General features: G+C 39.6%; 1 protein-coding gene across 1 annotated transcript in view; it reads right to left on the bottom strand.

The window, feature by feature from the left end:
• Nucleotides 1-9,533: 9,533 nt before the first annotated feature.
• Nucleotides 9,534-19,209, bottom strand: part of LOC140118453 (schlafen family member 9-like) — a 30,368-nt gene continuing 20,692 nt past the window's right edge. The window contains 3 exon segments of the mRNA XM_072136394.1: nt 9,534-13,189; nt 13,191-13,538; nt 15,292-16,009. Coding sequence (XP_071992495.1) covers nt 12,760-13,189; nt 13,191-13,538; nt 15,292-16,009 — 1,496 coding nt within the window. The 3' untranslated portion in view covers nt 9,534-12,759.

Genomic DNA, 19,209 nt, shown 5'->3' with positions numbered 1-19,209 from the left:
AGTGGAATCTTGGCCCTCAGCTCTGTCCTTTCGAGCTGGCATAGACATTACCTTATCAGGCTGCGTTCCCGCTTCACTTATTTTGTCAAGTTGGCCTCTGTAAGTGCCCATGGAATTGAAGAGTGAAGTGAAGAATTGAAGAGTGTCATGACTAAAACACAGCATTGTTTGAAGACCAAACCATGCTCCCCATGCATATTTGAGCATGGCACAATGGTCTACAACACCCTACACCAGTGGTGGCGAACCTATGGCACGGGTGCCAGAGGCGGCACTCAGAGCCCTTTCTGTGGGCACCCGGGCCATCGCCCCAGCACACCAGACAGGACTCAAAGAATCTTCCTGCAGTTCCAAGCAACTTAAAAGATGCAGGTTTCAGTCATATTTTGATACTTCCTTCGCTACTTGGGACTGTAGGAAGAGGGAGAATGAGTAAACAGGGGCGAATTATCTTTGGAGGACCTCCTGCTGGCCCCACGATTTTTTCTGTACAGCGGGACACTGGAAAGAAGCTAAAATGATGATAATTTTCCATCTTTCTACTGTGTTGCTGTCCTCAGGAGGCTAATATGATTGAAAGTTGTTGAACAGGGAGCAATAAGTTACTGCTTTAATTTTTGGTTGGAACCTCGCGATAAATAAGGGGGGTTTTGGGTTGAAGTTTGGGCACTCGGCCGCTAAAAGGTTTGCCATAACTGCCCTACAGGCTCTCTGCGGCCAGGATATACCCATTTTTTAACATGATTCGATTTAGGTCAAATCAAATATTTTCAAAACATTCTGCGAACCTGGTCGAATAGACTTTTGACAAATTCGCCATCTCTACTATAAAAACGGTTATTCCCAGCAGTGAACCCTGTAATGGAAAATCATGCTCAAATGACCAAAACGCTACTTTGTCATTTTGCAACACATAAAAAATGTAATAAAAGTGCTTAAAATGTTGTACTCTTTCCAAAATGCTAGCAATGAAAAAGTCATCATGTTCCGCAAAAAAAAAAATGACACCTCACACAGCTCCATACCTCAAAGTACGAAAAAGTAGACTATAGCAAAATGAAGAATTATTTCTTGTACAAAAGGTTTTAATTATTTAAACCCTATTAAAACCAAATAAAATCTATATAAAATTTGGTATCCTAGTAATCGGACCGACCTAAAAAATTAAGGGGAGGTGTCATTTGGAGCGCACAGTAAAAGCCGAGAAAAATGTTGTATATTCTTTGTAGGGTTTAGTGCATTTGGAATTTTTTTTCACCCTTCTCAGAACATGGCATAGAAAATTAAATACTGCACTAGGAAGTATAATTGGCTTGTAATCCAGTACATGGATTTTTAACCCCTTCCTGCTCAGTGACTTAGCGCTCAGTGGCAGATATATCCGCCGCAGAGATGATTCCACCTCGGCTCTGGATCGGAGCCGAACCGGCATTGGCAAACACGGGGTGCCGGCTGTAACATATAGCCGGCACCCCAGTGTAACACCTCTGGGGGGGTCTTTTCCCCACGACCCCCCCCCCCCAGAGGTGTTACACTGGGGTGTTACACTGGGGTGCTGGCGACGATCATTGCTGTGGCATCACTGGGGTCCGATCTGGACCCCAGTTTTGCCTGCAAGAACTGCCGGTAAGATGGCGTCTATAACATCATCTTACTGGCACAGTGCCAGCCTATGCAAGTGCATAGGCTGACACTGCTAATACCCTGCAAAACAAGAGTATTGCAGGATATTATCATGAACAAGCAATCAGATGATTGCTTGTTCATGTCCCATGGTGGAAAAAAAGTGTTATTCAATAAAAAATAAATAAATCAATAAAAATGCCCATAAGCCCCATAACATATAAAGAGACATATAACCCCCCCAAAAAAAAGTCTAAATCATAACAAAAACCCCAAATATACAGTATCACCACGTCCGTAACAACCCGTAAAAGTAAATCATAAAAAAAAAAAAAAAACTGGTAAAAACCCACCAAATGCCAACCCCAAAATGGCAACACTGGAAAAAGCATCTCATCCCGCAAAAAAAAATTCTGTCACATGGCCCCAATTACAAAAAAGCGAAAATTTTATAGCCTACAAAATGAGGCAACAAGAAAACTAAAATCCTGGCAGCTGCAGGGCGCTTCTTCCCTTCTGCGCCTCGCCGTGCGCCCATAAAACAAGTAATGGCCACATGTGGGGGTCTCTGTACTTGGGAGAAATTGCAGAACAAATTGTATGGTGGGTTTTCTCTTTTTATCTTTTGGAAATGTGTAAATTTTAGGGCTATATGAATGTATAACCAGCACAATTTGACCATTCTAAATTTCACCTCCATTTTGATTCAATTACAATGCAGATCTCAAGGGGTTAATGATCTTCCTAAAAGCTGTTTCTGATAGTTTGAGGTGTGCAGATTTGAAAATGGGTTGTTTATAAAGGGGGTTTTTGATGCTAAATATGTAAAATTTCATTCAAACGGTATTTATCCCCAAAATGGTCAATTCTGAAAATACAGAAAAGCGGTATTCGATTTGTAAGCCGCTCAAACTAAATTTACCAGACATTTCAAAAATTATGAAAATGTAAAAGTAGACATATGGGAAATGTTATTCAGCAACTTATTTAAGTGGTAAATCTATCGGCCTGAAAACACGGTGACTTTGAATTTCAAAAATGGCAAATTTTTCAAAATTTTCATCATTTTTTTTTTTTTGGTAAATAAAAACGCCAAAATTTACCACTAAAATGAAGTACAACATGTGGGGGAAAAAAAAACAAAATCTCAGAATCGCTTTGATAAGTAACAGTGTTCAAAAATTATAACCATATAAAGTGACGCAAGTCAGAATCCAAAAAATGGGACTGTGCCTTAAGCTACAAAATGGCTGTGTCCTTAAGGGGTTAAAGAAGGGAAGCAAAAAACTAAAACACAAAATCGAAAAAGGCATCGGAGGAAAGTGTTTGATATCCGTAAGTAACCTTAAGGAGGGAGGGAGATATTACAATAGGTAAAATTATGGTTGTTTCTTTTTTTAAAACAAGTCATCTATCTAGTCACCTGCTTGGGACACGTGTATTGATGAATCTGATGCACTCTTTTATAGGAAAACCAAATCAGTTATTAGCATATCTTAATAAACTGACCAACCTTTATCAACTCCATCTTGCTGTGTTGTGTGTGTCTGTCCGTCGACTTTACAGGAGCCTGGGTTGGTATCTCTCAGGATGACGTCACTTGCAGCTTTTGGTAGCCAATCAGACAGCATTTATGCATAAAATTATGATATACACTAATGTCCATCTGAGTGTCTATAAAATCATAGTATCATAGTATAGTATCATAGTATATAAGGCTGGAAAAAGACGCAAGTCCATCAAGTCCAACCTTTAAGAATTAAATAACTGTTTTATCCCCATAACCCGTAATATTTTTTCTCTCCAGAAAGTCATCCAGGCCTCTCTTGAACATGTACATAGAGTCCGCCATAACAACCTCCTACGGCAGAGAGTTCCATATACTCACTGCTCGTACAGTAAAGAACCTTTGTCTATGGTGATGGTAAAATCGCCTCTCCTCTAGGCGTAGAGGATGCCCCCTTGTCCTGGTCACAGGCCGAGGTATAAAAAGATCTTTGGAGAGATCCTTGTACTGTCCGTTCAGGTATTTGTACATTGTAATGAGGTCTCCCCTCAGTCGTCTTTATTCTAAACTGAATAATCCCAAATTTTGTAATCTGTCATTGTATTCTAATCCCCCCATTCCCCTAATAATCCTGGTTGCTCTCCTCTGCACCCATTCCAGGTCTACTATATCCTTTTTATACACTGGTGCCCAAAACTGTACACAATATTCCATGTGTGGTCTGACCAGGGATTTGTATACGGGCAAAACTATGTCTTTATCATGAGAATCTATTCCTCTCTTGATACATCCCATAATTTTATTTGCTTTAGCAGCGGCCTGGCTCTGATCACTAAAATTAAGTTTACCATCCACCAATACCCCCAAGTCCTTTTCAGCTCCAGTTTTACCAAGTAATTGACTGTTTAGAACATAATTATACTTTTTGTTTCCACGGTCCAAGTGCATAACTTTACATTTATCTACATTAAACCTCATCAACCATTTCTCTGCTAAACTATGGACCTCAGTAATTATTACTTTACACAGCTTGGTATCATCTGCAAATATTGAAACTTGACTGAGTAAACCCACTACAAGTTTATTGATAAAAATATTAAAAAGAAGTGGCCCCAATACTGACCTCTGTGGCACTCCACCGGTAACGTCAACCCAATCTGAGAATGTGCCATTATTAATGACCCTCTGTTTTCCATCACTAAGCCAACTACTTACCCACATACACAGATTTTCCCCTATTCCCAGCAGTCTCATTTTATATACCACGGCACGGTGTCAAATGCCTTTGAAAAGTCCAGATATACAACATCCACAGCGTCCCCCAGGTTCAATCTTGAACTTACCTTCTCGTAGAAATCAATCAGATTAGTCTGACAGGACCGATCTCTCATAAACCCATGCTGACGCTGGGTTATAAGGTTGTGCACAGTGAGATACTCCAGGATAGTATCTCTAACAAACCAAAACTCAAATATTTTCCCCACCACAGCAGTTAGACTCAAGGGTCTGTAGTTACCAGGATCACTTTTTGATCCTTTTTTGTATATTGGTACCACATTTGCTATGCGCCAGTCCTGTGGAACATAACCAGTCCTCAGTGAATCTTCAAATATAAAAAAAAACGGTCTTTCTATCACGGTACACATGCAGAACCTCGGGATGTATGCCATCTGGCCCCGGTGATTTATCTATCTTAGTAGTTGCGAGGCGGTGACGTACCTCTTCCTGGGTTAAACTGTTGACATTCCAAAGATAATTTACATTATTCCTCATTGTGTCTTCCACCAGGGGATTTTCCTGGGTAAAGACAGTTGAGAAGGTGACATTCAGTAGATTGGCCCTTTTCTCATCTCCTTCCACCATGACCCTCATGTTATTTCTAAGGGGACCCACACTCTTAAACAGCCGTAACAGGGACTCTTGTGCACCATCTGTTTTATTTATGACTTAATACTCATCACAAGTATTCCCACTTATACTTCTATTTGTAGCTACCTGGAATATCCTGGTCTACCCTCATACCCAGGGCGAATGACTATAAGATCACTGCACTAATGTCTACTTGACTACCAATAAATATCTCTACAAAGTCTTTGCCGACTATTTGTTTTTGCTACTGTATGCAGCCTTTCTGCCAAACTAATTAGAGATTGTATAACACTATATAGCTATATGTTAGTATTGAACTTTACAATTTACAGTATCTGATGGAGGTCTATTTAAACCAAAACGTCATGTGAAAAACGTTGGTTCGCTCTGATAAAGCATTTGGATAATTATTTTTGGTTGAGTGCCATATTCCTAGGTTATAATCCGTTTCACTAACTTTTGTGTATAATAGCAGTCAATGGGTCAATGAAAAAAAACAAAAAATATTGCCAAACCAATACAAAACTTCTTAAAAACAGGCACTGAAACAAATAGGATGTCAAATAGATGCTAATTACACAGACAGTGCACTCTCCATGCAGGGCATGCAGTGCCGGATTAAGGTTGGTGGGGGCCCCTGGGCGCAAAATATGGTGGAGGCTCCCATTGAATGTAGTCCAGACAGGGAACAGCAATCGCTATATACCACTCCCCAGCAATAACTGTATACATCTCCCCCTATAACAACTATATACACCCCCCATAACAACTATATGCAGATTCCTATTATTGCTATATATACCCCCCATAATAAATATCCCTCAATAATCTACAGACCTAGATAAAATACTAAAATTGTACTCACCCTCCATCGTTCCCCCGATGCGCGCCATCCTCCTCCCTCGCGGTGTCAGGGTGGATGTAAACAAAGATGGCGGCGCCCTGCTACAGGCCGCACCGTGAGTCGCAGCGCGGTTACGCCACCATCTTTATTTACATTCGATCGTCTATGGCAGAGCAGGGAACTTATTGTTCCCTCGCTCTGCCATAGACTAAAGGCAGACACATTGGCGGGATTAGGCCCGCGGCCCGGGGAGCCTGGCGCCAAATAAATCGTTGTCGATTCGGGCGAATGGGACCGCCCGATTTGCCCCAATTTGGTGGGGGCCCTCTTAAAGACAAAGTGGTGGGGGCCCCTGGGCTCGCACCCCGGGAGCCCCCCTATGATCCGACCCTGAGGGCATGTGTCTGCTATATTATACAGCAGCATTAACAAACACTAGGGGTTAAAATGGGATTAACAAAGGGTTAAACAAATCTAAAGTTTCAAATCAACCCCTTTCGATAAATAAAATCAATATCAGTTATTTTGGCACGTGGGTATAACTAATTAAAACCTTCCCAGTGCAGGATGATATAGTACTGCACGTGTCGAGGTAACTTCCCGACTCGTATTATTACGTCCTGCTTCTGGCACCAGCTCACAAGCAGAGCGGATACCAGAAGCTGCAGGTGTTAGCTGTATATTATAGCTGACACACACGATCGGAGTGATGTCAGTGAAAATCACTACATGAGCTTATGGGACTGTGCCTTAAGCTACAAAATGGCTGTGTCCTTAAGGGGTTAAAGAAGGGAAGCAAAAAACTAAAACACAAAATCGAAAAAGGCATCGGAGGAAAGTGTTTGATATCCGTAAGTAACCTTAAGGAGGGAGGGAGATATTACAATAGGTAAAATTATGGTTGTTTCTTTTTTTAAAACAAGTCATCTATCTAGTCACCTGCTTGGGACACGTGTATTGATGAATCTGATGCACTCTTTTATAGGAAAACCAAATCAGTTATTAGCATATCTTAATAAACTGACCAACCTTTATCAACTCCATCTTGCTGTGTTGTGTGTGTCTGTCCGTCGACTTTACAGGAGCCTGGGTTGGTATCTCTCAGGATGACGTCACTTGCAGCTTTTGGTAGCCAATCAGACAGCATTTATGCATAAAATTATGATATACACTAATGTCCATCTGAGTGTCTATAAAATCATAGTATCATAGTATAGTATCATAGTATATAAGGCTGGAAAAAGACGCAAGTCCATCAAGTCCAACCTTTAAGAATTAAATAACTGTTTTATCCCCATAACCCGTAATATTTTTTCTCTCCAGAAAGTCATCCAGGCCTCTCTTGAACATGTACATAGAGTCCGCCATAACAACCTCCTATGGCAGAGAGTTCCATATACTCACTGCTCGTACAGTAAAGAACCTTTGTCTATGGTGATGGTAAAATCGCCTCTCCTCTAGGCGTAGAGGATGCCCCCTTGTCCTGGTCACAGGCCGAGGTATAAAAAGATCTTTGGAGAGATCCTTGTACTGTCCGTTCAGGTATTTGTACATTGTAATGAGGTCTCCCCTCAGTCGTCTTTATTCTAAACTGAATAATCCCAAATTTTGTAATCTGTCATTGTATTCTAATCCCCCCATTCCCCTAATAATCCTGGTTGCTCTCCTCTGCACCCATTCCAGGTCTACTATATCCTTTTTATACACTGGTGCCCAAAACTGTACACAATATTCCATGTGTGGTCTGACCAGGGATTTGTATACGGGCAAAACTATGTCTTTATCATGAGAATCTATTCCTCTCTTGATACATCCCATAATTTTATTTGCTTTAGCAGCGGCCTGGCTCTGATCACTAAAATTAAGTTTACCATCCACCAATACCCATATCCACCAATATCCACTGCACTAATGTCTACTTGACTACCAATAAATATCTCTACAAAGTCTTTGCCGACTATTTGTTTTTGCTACTGTATGCAGCCTTTCTGCCAAACTAATTAGAGATTGTATAACACTATATAGCTATATGTTAGTATTGAACTTTACAATTTACAGTATCTGATGGAGGTCTATTTAAACCAAAACGTCATGTGAAAAACGTTGGTTCGCTCTGATAAAGCATTTGGATAATTATTTTTGGTTGAGTGCCATATTCCTAGGTTATAATCCGTTTCACTAACTTTTGTGTATAATAGCAGTTAATGGGTCAATGAAAAAAAACAAAAAATATTGCCAAACCAATACAAAACTTCTTAAAAACAGGCACTGAAACAAATAGGATGTCAAATAGATGCTAATTACACAGACAGTGCACTCTCCATGCAGGGCATGCAGTGCCGGATTAAGGTTGGTGGGGGCCCCTGGGCGCAAAATATGGTGGAGGCTCCCATTGAATGTAGTCCAGACAGGGAACAGCAATCGCTATATACCACTCCCCAGCAATAACTGTATACATCTCCCCCTATAACAACTATATACACCCCCCATAACAACTATATGCAGATTCCTATTATTGCTATATATACCCCCCATAATAAATATCCCTCAATAATCTACAGACCTAGATAAAATACTAAAATTGTACTCACCCTCCATCGTTCCCCCGATGCGCGCCATCCTCCTCCCTCGCGGTGTCAGGGTGGATGTAAACAAAGATGGCGGCGCCCTGCTACAGGCCGCACCGTGAGTCGCAGCGCGGTTACGCCACCATCTTTATTTACATTCGATCGTCTATGGCAGAGCAGGGAACTTATTGTTCCCTCGCTCTGCCATAGACTAAAGGCAGACACATTGGCGGGATTAGGCCCGCGGCCCGGGGAGCCTGGCGCCAAATAAATCGTTGTCGATTCGGGCGAATGGGACCGCCCGATTTGCCCCAATTTGGTGGGAGCCCTCTTAAAGACAAAGTGGTGGGGGCCCCTGGGCTCGCACCCCGGGAGCCCCCCTATGATCCGACCCTGAGGGCATGTGTCTGCTATATTATACAGCAGCATTAACAAACACTAGGGGTTAAAATGGGATTAACAAAGGGTTAAACAAATCTAAAGTTTCAAATCAACCCCTTTCGATAAATAAAATCAATATCAGTTATTTTGGCACGTGGGTATAACTAATTAAAACCTTCCCAGTGCAGGATGATATAGTACTGCACGTGTCGAGGTAACTTCCCGACTCGTATTATTACGTCCTGCTTCTGGCACCAGCTCACAAGCAGAGCGGATACCAGAAGCTGCAGGTGTTAGCTGTATATTATAGCTGACACACACGATCGGAGTGATGTCAGTGAAAATCACTACATGAGCTTATGGGATCTCCCAAACTGAATGTCTGATCACTAGAATAAAATCGGCATGTCAGTTTATTCCAATGTTCAGAGTTTGGGGTTGGGGATCCTTTCAACACACACAGCGATTTTTCCTGACTGCACTCGGTCATGGGCAAGAGGCCTAAAGGTTGATGTGTCAATTGGACTGCACAGTGATGATGGCACTGACTTTTTTTTCTTACTTTAAAAAGTCCGAAAAACCCAATGATAAATCTTCCCTAAAACCTTTGGACAAATAAAAAATAAAATGTTCCACCATTTAATTCCACTTCATTTTATGCTTGCTAAAATTAAAAACTAAATGCAAAACCAGAAAAAGTTAATTTTATTAATTGTTTTCCATAATTAAACATGCTAACGGATTCAATACATTATATATTTATTTCCTTAACCTTAGTTGCCAGGATGTTTTAGATATGTTACAACTCTGACAGTATTTAAAATGTTTACCATGTACAAACAAACCCAAAATATGACAGCCTAAATGATTATCCCCCTATAAAACATAAGGGACAGCGTTTGATACTGTGGACCACCAGCGCCTCCTCAGGAAGCTTCGCTCCATTGGCCCAGGTTCTCTTCTCTTTTCCCTCTATACTGCCCCCATTGGGCAAAGCATTGGCAGATTTGGTTTCCAGCATCATTGCTATGCTGTTGATACCCAGCTATACATCTATACTTCTGCATATAACTGCTTGCTCTTTCTGCAGCTCTAGAATCCGCCCATTTTTCACAATGCCAATTGGCTCCCTTATTCACTCTTGTCTAGACTACTGTAACTCCCTACTAGTCGGTCCTGCAATCACTAAACTCCCCTTTCCTAAGGATTATTAACGCAGGAGTGAGGCTGGTTTTTCAGACCAAACACTGCAGTCTGTGCCAGGCACTGCACCGGCTGCCGTTTCCTTTAGAATACAGTTTAACCCCTTCCCGCTCAAGGGGTGCCGGCTGTGACTGACAGTGTAACATCCGCAGTCGAAGTGGGCTCCGATCGCAGGTGTTCAACCCGTTAAATGCTGAGGTCAGTGCGACCGCAGCGTTTAACTTGCCTTTGGGGGGGAGTAGGGGGTGTTCTTTCCCCCACGATTGGTCCCCCAATCATTGGCGCCAATCATTGGTAAGGCAACTATGTGGTCCAATCAGGACCCCAGAGTTGTCTGTAAGAACTGCCTGTAAGATGGCGTCAGTGACGTCATCTTACAGGCATAGTGTCAGCCTATGCATGTGCATAGGCTGACACTGCTAATACCCTGCAATACATAAGTATTGCAGAGTATTATCATGAACCAGCAATCAGATGATTGCTTGTTCAAGTCCCATGGTAGAAAAAGTAAAAAAAATAAAAAAAAATCAATTAAAAAAGGCCCATAAACCCCATAACACATAACGCAAAAAAGTCTAAATCAAATTATGGTTTTACCTATTCAATCCCACAAAAAAATGCTATAAAAAGTGATCAAAAAACATATGTACTCCAGAATGATACTGGTGCAAAGTACAACATGTCCCCCCAAAAACAAGCCATCAACCAGCTCCGTAACCAAAAAAGTAACAATGTTATGCCACTTGGAAGACGGCAATGCAAAAATGATCGATTTTTCCCACAATAGGGTTTTATTTGACAAATTTAGTAAAACGTAAGAAAAAATATTCGTGTATGGTATCCCCAAAATTGTATCGATTACTATAAGGTGAACACAAAAGGAAAAAAAAAATCCAGTAGAGAATTTGTGCTTTTCTACTCCTGCACTCGAAAAGTTAGGAACTTTTTTAACAATAGGGGATATCAACCCCAAAATGGTAACACTGGAAAAAGCATCTCATTCCGCAAAAAAGAAAAAATGCCATGCCCAATAACGCAAAAGCTAAAATTTTATAGCCTACAAAAGAGGCCAATGAGGAAACTAAAATCCTGGCAGCTGCAGGGCGCTCCTTCCCTTCTGCGCCTTGCTGCGCACCCATAAAACAAGTAACGGCCACATGTGGGGGTTGGGGGGGGTCTCTGTACTCGGGAGAAACTGTATCTCTTTTTCTCTCGTTTTCTCTTTTTATCTTTTGGTAATGTGTAAATTTTAGGGCTAAATGAACGTATAACCGTCAACATTTGACCATTCTAAATTTCACCTACATTTTGATTCAATTACTCTGAAGATCTCAAGGGGTTAACAATCTTCCTAAAAGCTGTTTCTGATAGCTTGAGGTGTGCAGATCTGAAAATGGGTCGGTTATATAGGGGGGTTTTGATGCTAAATGTGTAAAATTTCATTCAAAACTGTATTTATCCCCAAAATAGTAAATTCTGAAAATCTGGAAAAGAGATATTCGATTTGTAAGCCGCACAACATCAAAATATATTATCCAGATATTTCAAAAATTATGAAAATGTAAAGTAGACAAATGGGAAAATTTTTCAAAAGAATCATCATTTTTTCTTTTTTTTTGTAAATAAATACAAAACTTATCAGCCAAAACTTACCACTAAAATTAAGTACAACATATGGAAAAAAAAAAATAAAATCTCAGAATCACTTTGATAAGTAACAGTGTTCAAAAGTTGTAACCATATAAAGCGACGCAAGTCAGAATCCAAAAAAAGGGGCTGAGCCTTAAGCTATAAAATGGTTGCGTCCTGAAGGGGTTAAAATAATCACCCTCATCTCAGTCTATTGTCCAACCCATGGGAGCTGCCTGTGATCTTAGATTATGCTCTACCTTAATGTGAACCTCTAGCTCACGTCTCCAGGTCTTCTCCCAAACTGCACCAATTCTTCGGAACGCCCTACCCTGGGCTATTAGACTAAAACCAAACCTCCAATGTTTCAAACATGCTCTTAAAACCCATCTCTTTTGGTAGTAGTAATCACACTCACTAACTGCTTGAGACTTCCTTCTCCGGTCTGTTATCTGGCAAGCAAAAACAAAGCTTTAGGCTTCCTGCAGTCTCTTTGACCATGGACTTTGTATAGAAATAGCGGCTGATGGATTGTTCAAGCAGCAGCATTTGTATTTAGTAAAATTATTTTGTTCTGTTCCCTTAGACCATTATTCAAGCTCTTAAACCTCTACCCCTCCCCATCTTCATAGACTGTAAGCTCTTGCAAGCAGGGCCCTCACTACTATGGTTCCACATGAACATTTGTACTCTGTAAAGTCTCATTTTATTTCTATATGTCCCCTACGATTTGTAAAGGGCTACAGAAAATGATGGTGCTATATAAATTATTATTATATTATCAGTGTCTATAAGCAAAACTGTTTAGCTTTACTTTTAAAAAATTAAAGCCGAGCGCTAACAGTTTTTCACATTTCTAAAGTGCCTGTTATAAAATAAAAATCTATACAAGTGTATATCACAAGCAAAAGATTATGCACTGCACTTTAATATACAAGCTAAAAGTTAGCAGAATTCATGCATACTACAATTATATATCTTCAGAAGATCACTAAATCTAAAAGGACTAAAGATTCTCAGATTTAAAAATGGCACTTGAACTGAGTTCTCACAGTAAGGGCAGGTTACAGATGTCCTCGGCTACTTATATGTCACTCTGCAAGGATGAATTGGATATGTGCTTGACAGAGAAAGGGTCAGAAACCCTGCCTACTTGGATTTACCTCTAGCTTTTCTTTCATAAAGCATGTGTAGACAAAAGCGCAGACAAAAGGGTTGGTTTTTTTTTCCCGATAGTAATCAAGTGTATTGTTAATTACAAACACAGTGCAGCATTCCATTCCAGAAAAACGACGCACGCTGTCAACAATGATACCATCTTCTGTGATTTCTTCTGCATTTCTGAATTTCCCCAGGATTTTATGTTTTCTTGCTGGTCTCTCCATCTCCTTGTACAGCAAGGCTTTAAATTCTTCAGCTGCCTCTTTTTTACTGCATAAAATAGCAATATCTCTCTGTGTGTAACCATCAACTAGATATTTCACACAGCTTTGAGAGACAAAACGTACAATTTCTTCCTTTAACAGGCGCCTCTCTTGAAAGAATCCCTCAATTCCATGGCAACACAAACTGTTCTATCTGCTCCTTTAAAAATTTTGAGGAGGCAAGTGTTTGCATTTTCTGAATAATTTTTTTATGTATTGACTCAGGGTTCCGAACCGACTGTGTTAAAAGGTATTTATTCTGTGATGTGTGTTCTGGTAGACCAGTGGCTTCTTTCTGGTATGATTGAAAATAGTCTAAAAAAACCCAAAACACACCATTAGATTTTTGACAAATATCTTTAGCTTTTTTGTACCAGTTGATTTTATCTACACGAAAATTTTGAGCCTCATCGGCCACAAGGTGCTTGACTTTAATATGTTCATTAGTTTCAAACATCTCACGAGTCATGGCCTGGCAGATGTTAAGACTCCTGAAAATGAAAGACAATAATATGATTAAAATCAATATTTAAAAGGGATTTTACTACTAACTTAAAAGATTAAATACCAGCACGTAACAAATTACTGGCTCTCAGTAAACACTTCTTCACCAGAATCCTGGGTATACATTATAACCAGATTCTGTAGCCAGCATTGTTTAGGCTAGTAATTGATACGTTTAATTGTTGCAAGCATAGACATTATACATACTTTATAAACTTGAGTATAAATAATTTTAACACAAAAAAACTGGGAAAACCTTTTGACTCGAGTATAAGCAGAGGGTGGGAAATGCATTAGTCTTATTGGAAATCTATACATGTTCCTCAACTACTCCTACATACTACCACCAAATACCATCCAAACCAAAAAAATATGAAAAAACTTAATGCAAAATATATACTACAAATATACATATACACACACACACACACACACACACACACACACACACACACACACAAAACTGGTCAACTGGTTTATACCAATGTTAAAGTGCCGCAGTTTGGACTCTGTTAATAGTGGTTTGTGCCAACTAGTGATTATGTGTAAGGGGCTTTTCAGTGATCAAGCAAAAGACAGTAAGAGTTCAGGAAAGCTCCTACAAGTGGTCATCTGTAATCACAAGCTTTTTTTTTTTTTTGGACTCTCTTCTACTTGAGGATTTCTTTAGCAGCTGTAGTCTCTGCTGTGCATTGGGCTGTATTTACTTCAGTGGAGCTTCTAGATAACAAAGAAGGCGATGAGCATGGTGGGGGAGAGAAGTAAGTAATAGAACAGCATAAGCTAGTGCAAGGAAGAGAAACCACAAAACTGAACTGCACTAACTTTACCATGAAAGAAATATCAGCAGCAGATTAAAATTTTGACAGACATGGAATCCCACAACTGTACTTCTAAATGTTCTAAAACTTCTAAAAATATAAAATGTTTAAAGAAATCAACCATTAACAATTTAGTAATTTACATTAACCATACTTACCTGTCAGCGTTTTCTCCCCGATTCTGGTATGTATCTTCATATATCTTGAAACGCTGGGTACCTATAGAAAGAAAGGCTTAAAAAAATATGCTAACTAACTTGGGGCACTCATCTGATGATTATGAATGTCTCTAGCGTGACATCACTGGGCTCCAGCAGGGAAGAGCATAATTGTGATGTATACAGAGTGACCAGACTAATTAGCATATTATTAAAAGTCATTTTTTGCTAAAGGTACCAAACATGTCAATGTTTAAGGAACATCACGGCAACAGGGAGAAGACCGGTATGTATGGTTAGTGCAAATTACTAAATTGGTAATGGTTGCTTTCCTTTAAGGCCAAACAAGAGTGGACTCTATATTTAAACTTTATGAGTGTACAAGACGAGCAATACAATGGCCATGTAGTTCGGTTGTATTTATTTATTTCTTTTTTTCAGTTTATGTTTCTACATGTCCTATAAAAATGCTGTGGGATACGGTCCTCCTCCTCTTTCTTTCTCCATGTGTCTTTGATGCAATCTGAAACCTTCCTGAGTGTCCATCTTACTAGCAGTTTCTGGAGAGATTTTAAGAGTGAAATTATCCAAAAGGGAAGTAGCATAAAAATAGCCACAAAAAAAGAAAAAAAAAATGTTGTTGTATTTTTTTCTAATATTGATTTATGTAAAATTTGTTGTAAGGTTAGTGTCCATTTCATAGAGATAAACACACACTTAAAAAGACAAAGTACTTAAGGGTTTCAAATAGATATACTTACCCTACATACTCTTTTAATGGTCTATTTTCACAAATATAGAGAATGTCATCAGTTGAACAATCATATATATTTCTAATTTTCTTTATAATCTCCAAAGCAATAACAGTCTTTCCTGTTCCTGGAGGTCCATGTACAAATAAAGCTGGAATCATTTTTAAATTAGTTGACAATAATTTATACTGTTCTATGGTAAGAAGGTTGAATAACTCAATTCCAAACTTGTCACCAAGTGTGTTTCTGAAACAGAGAATTACTATAGTAAGAGATGGCAGCAATTCCTTCACAGAGCCCAAATCAGGCAATTTGTATGTCTCTGGATATTTCATCTCAAGCCAGGGAAAGCTAGAGTTGTCATCTTCAGCATTAAGGCACAACATTTTAGGAATTACACATAACTTTCGTTTGTAGCCTCCAATATTAACCAATCTTTCCTTCAAAGCAAAAGCTGTTTTTTGTGCATAAAAAAAGTCATTTTCTGAAACCTCCGCACTGAAGACAGAGTACAATGTTGGGTAGTTGTTCGGGGATAAAAGCAAAATGTCACATATAACATTTGGGTTGCTCTTCTGGTCCACATCCACAGCCCAGCTCCTGGATACCAGGAGAACTGCCCCAGAATCTGGCACTAGGTTATTCAGCTGATATTTCAAATCAGGATACTGTGCTTTGAGATCCTCAAAAAGTTCATCTGGTTTTATTATGGTCCTATCTTCAATATCTGTGCCATTAAGGAAAAGAAATGAGAAATAAAAGAGCATATTTTAAATGATTTAACCACATACCAACAAACCTAGAGTTATTTTTTCCAAAAATTATTATTTCCATCTCGAGACAATACTTGAGTGACCTCCAAGATTGATATAAAGACTACACCATAAAATTTACGTTTTCCTAAATGTGCCACATAAAACCCTAAAAAAATCGAATCATTTTTGCATTGCCGTCTTCCAAGTGGCATAACATTTTAACTTTTTTGGCTACGGAGCTGGTTGATGGCTTGTTTTTAGTGGGATAAGTTGTACTTTGCAACCGTTTCATTCTAGAGTACATATGTTTTTTTGATCACTTTTTATTGCATTTTTTGTGGGATTAAATAGGTAAAAATCATAGTTTTGGGCAAGTTTTTAACAGGTTTTTTTTTAAAGGCGTTCATCGTGCTAGTTCAATAATTATTCACTTTTATTCTATGGATTGTTATGGATGCGGTGATACTAGATATGTGGGGTTTGTGTTATGATTTAGACTTTTTTGTGTTATATGTCTCTTTATATGTTATGGGGATTATGGGCATTTTTATTAATTTTTTATTGAATAACCTTTTTTTTTTTTTTTTTAAACTTTTTTACTATTTCCACCATGGGACATGAACAAGCAATCATCTGATGTATTGCAGGGAATGAGCTGTGTCAGCCTATGTACATGCATAAGGTGGCACTGTGCCTTTAAGATGACGTAATCAACGCCATCTATCAGGCAACGATAGGCGCCCCCGAAGACGGCGTGGGGGGACAATCGTGGGGGAACCCTCCCCCCAAAGGCAGGTTAAATGCCACTGTCACTCTGACCGCGGGTGTTACACTGGGGTGTCGGCTATTAGTTACATGTCCCGATGCTGGTTCGGCTCAGATCTTGAGCTGAACCGGCAACAGTTCTGCGTCCCATATATCAGACGCTGAGCATTAAGGCACTGCGCTCAACGTCCGATATATCGGACGCAGAGCGCTAACAGGTTAATAATATACTAAATTGCAGAAAAGCAAACCGGCAAGGGTGCAAAAAAAAAAAAAAAAGTAGTAAATGTGTAGATTTTTATTCAAATACTCGTAATACTGGTACCTAATAGTACATAAATATCTTAAAAATCACAGACAGCTGTTTATAGATGCCAGCACTTCATTATCTCCTAACACTGGTAATTCTACAAAAGCGGAAACCAATTATCACATGCTGTTACATAGTCTTTGATATATGGAGGACAGTGGTTAAGGGTTTGACACGGTGGATGGCGGCTCTATCTGGCACATGCGCAGTCCAAAGTAGTGCACGCCGGAGTCATTCCAGCAGCATAACCATGCCACATCTGTATTTAGTACAGTCCAGACCACTGCTGGCTACTAAATTAGGTTTATGTCTATCTGTAGTTTTGCAGTGTAGCTGCTAAGCCTCTTATGCTTGAGATATGCAATCATAACAAAACAAATGAGGCAATTTTACCTGTGGCATAGGGTGCATGCATACTTATTTAGCTGTGGACTGTCCTTGTTTAGGACAGGAGTCTTAGGGAGTGCCAGGAGTCCGTAGTGAGTGGACAGGGAGTAGGTAGAATTGTGTGTTACTACACCTGTAACCCAAAGTATCCCCTATGCTACAGTATTGGAGGTCTCTGCTACTGTAAGACAACTACAAATTATATATGGACTGTGGTGGTTTAATGTGACCTGTGATTTTTAAGCTATTTATGCACTATTAGGTACCGGTTTTACGAATATTTGAATTAAAAGCTATGCTTTATTATTTTTTCTTTCACCATTGTCAATTTACTTTATGTATTTGTCTGGTGTGGTACAGAGCCACACTGACTAAAGTGGTATATGTCAGGAGCAGTGACATAAGCCGACAACTGGTACCGGAATCTAAGTGGTACCCGGTCTTTACCAGAGCTTGCCGCAAATCAGGTTCGACTTGTTGCGGTGCGTCACCACCAGGTCGTTCCACAGGCGTGGTACAAATCATCAGGCAAACTCGTAGTCGGGGACATAGCAATAGGTCAAGGCAGGCAGTGGAGGCAATGACAATATCAGCACAGGGCATGAGACAATATATTCTCTAAGGCACGAAGAACCGGCAGGGTTTGCGGGGAGATGCAGGTTTATATAGGATTCTGGCAAATGGCCAGCGCCAATTATTGGTGCGCTGGACCTTTAAAATTTTCTGAAGCCAGTGCATCTGCGCCCAAGGAGACTGGCACACGTATGCACGGCCGGAGTGGGGAGAAGTGAGCGCTGCGCCACGAATGTGGAGGGGCATGGGTCACGGGAGCACCTGTGACAGTATACATTGGTACCATCTTTTGGCCCCATTGCGGAGTTCTTCTTCTTCTAGGTGCAGAAAAAGTGCCCAGTGTTGGAATGTGATGTCTAGGGTCTCCAGTGTGAATGGTGCATTAATCATGAATTCTACTTGCGAGTTTACTGTGTAGGATTTATAGTGAGAATTATTTGTGAATCATGCATTTGTACTTTGCATGTGACAATTATGTGATGTCTATTAAATGTCTGTTTCCAACTTCCTACGCTGAAGCGGCTTTAGAACAAAAACTATTTCATATATCTGAGACACAAAATATGGGCAATGTAATTAAATCATCATAAAATTAGATCTAAGCATTAAGACAAAGTAAAAATTAGGTAGACTCAAAAAAAGGGACAGAGTCAACATTTTTACTCCAGATAACTACTAGCACCATCAGGAACAGTATGATAAATACTTTCTAGAATTACCCCTTATGTTAAAACTTTACCATTTACACACACACATATAATTCTCCTTCAAAGTCATGTGAAAATGAGCAAAGAAGAGTTATATTTCATATGAGACAAGTCAAATTGAGTGTCACTTCAGACACCCATGAAAAGGGTCTAGAAACATTGTCATATAAAAGAATCTATTTTTTTTAGATCTCATTGGACTTCTGATAGCTACAGAACAGGAGAAACAGGCAATTACAAATAAAAGTGGCTACCGCATTTTATCTGCAGCTAACTATATCTTTAGCCACAGGGAATTATAGGAAAGTAATTTTAAATCCTGCGTGATGATGCTAGTAGTTGAAAAGGGGACAATTTTTGTTAAAATTGTGCCAGATTATCAATGAGAATATTCATTATTAAGACTGCATAGCCTAACCTAGTAACCTAG

This window comes from Engystomops pustulosus, chromosome 2, assembly GCF_040894005.1.
Source record: "Engystomops pustulosus chromosome 2, aEngPut4.maternal, whole genome shotgun sequence".
Taxonomy (NCBI): domain Eukaryota; kingdom Metazoa; phylum Chordata; class Amphibia; order Anura; family Leptodactylidae; genus Engystomops; species Engystomops pustulosus.
The sequence above is the reverse complement of the archived record's forward strand: the minus strand, read 5'-3'. Positions and strand labels throughout refer to the sequence as shown.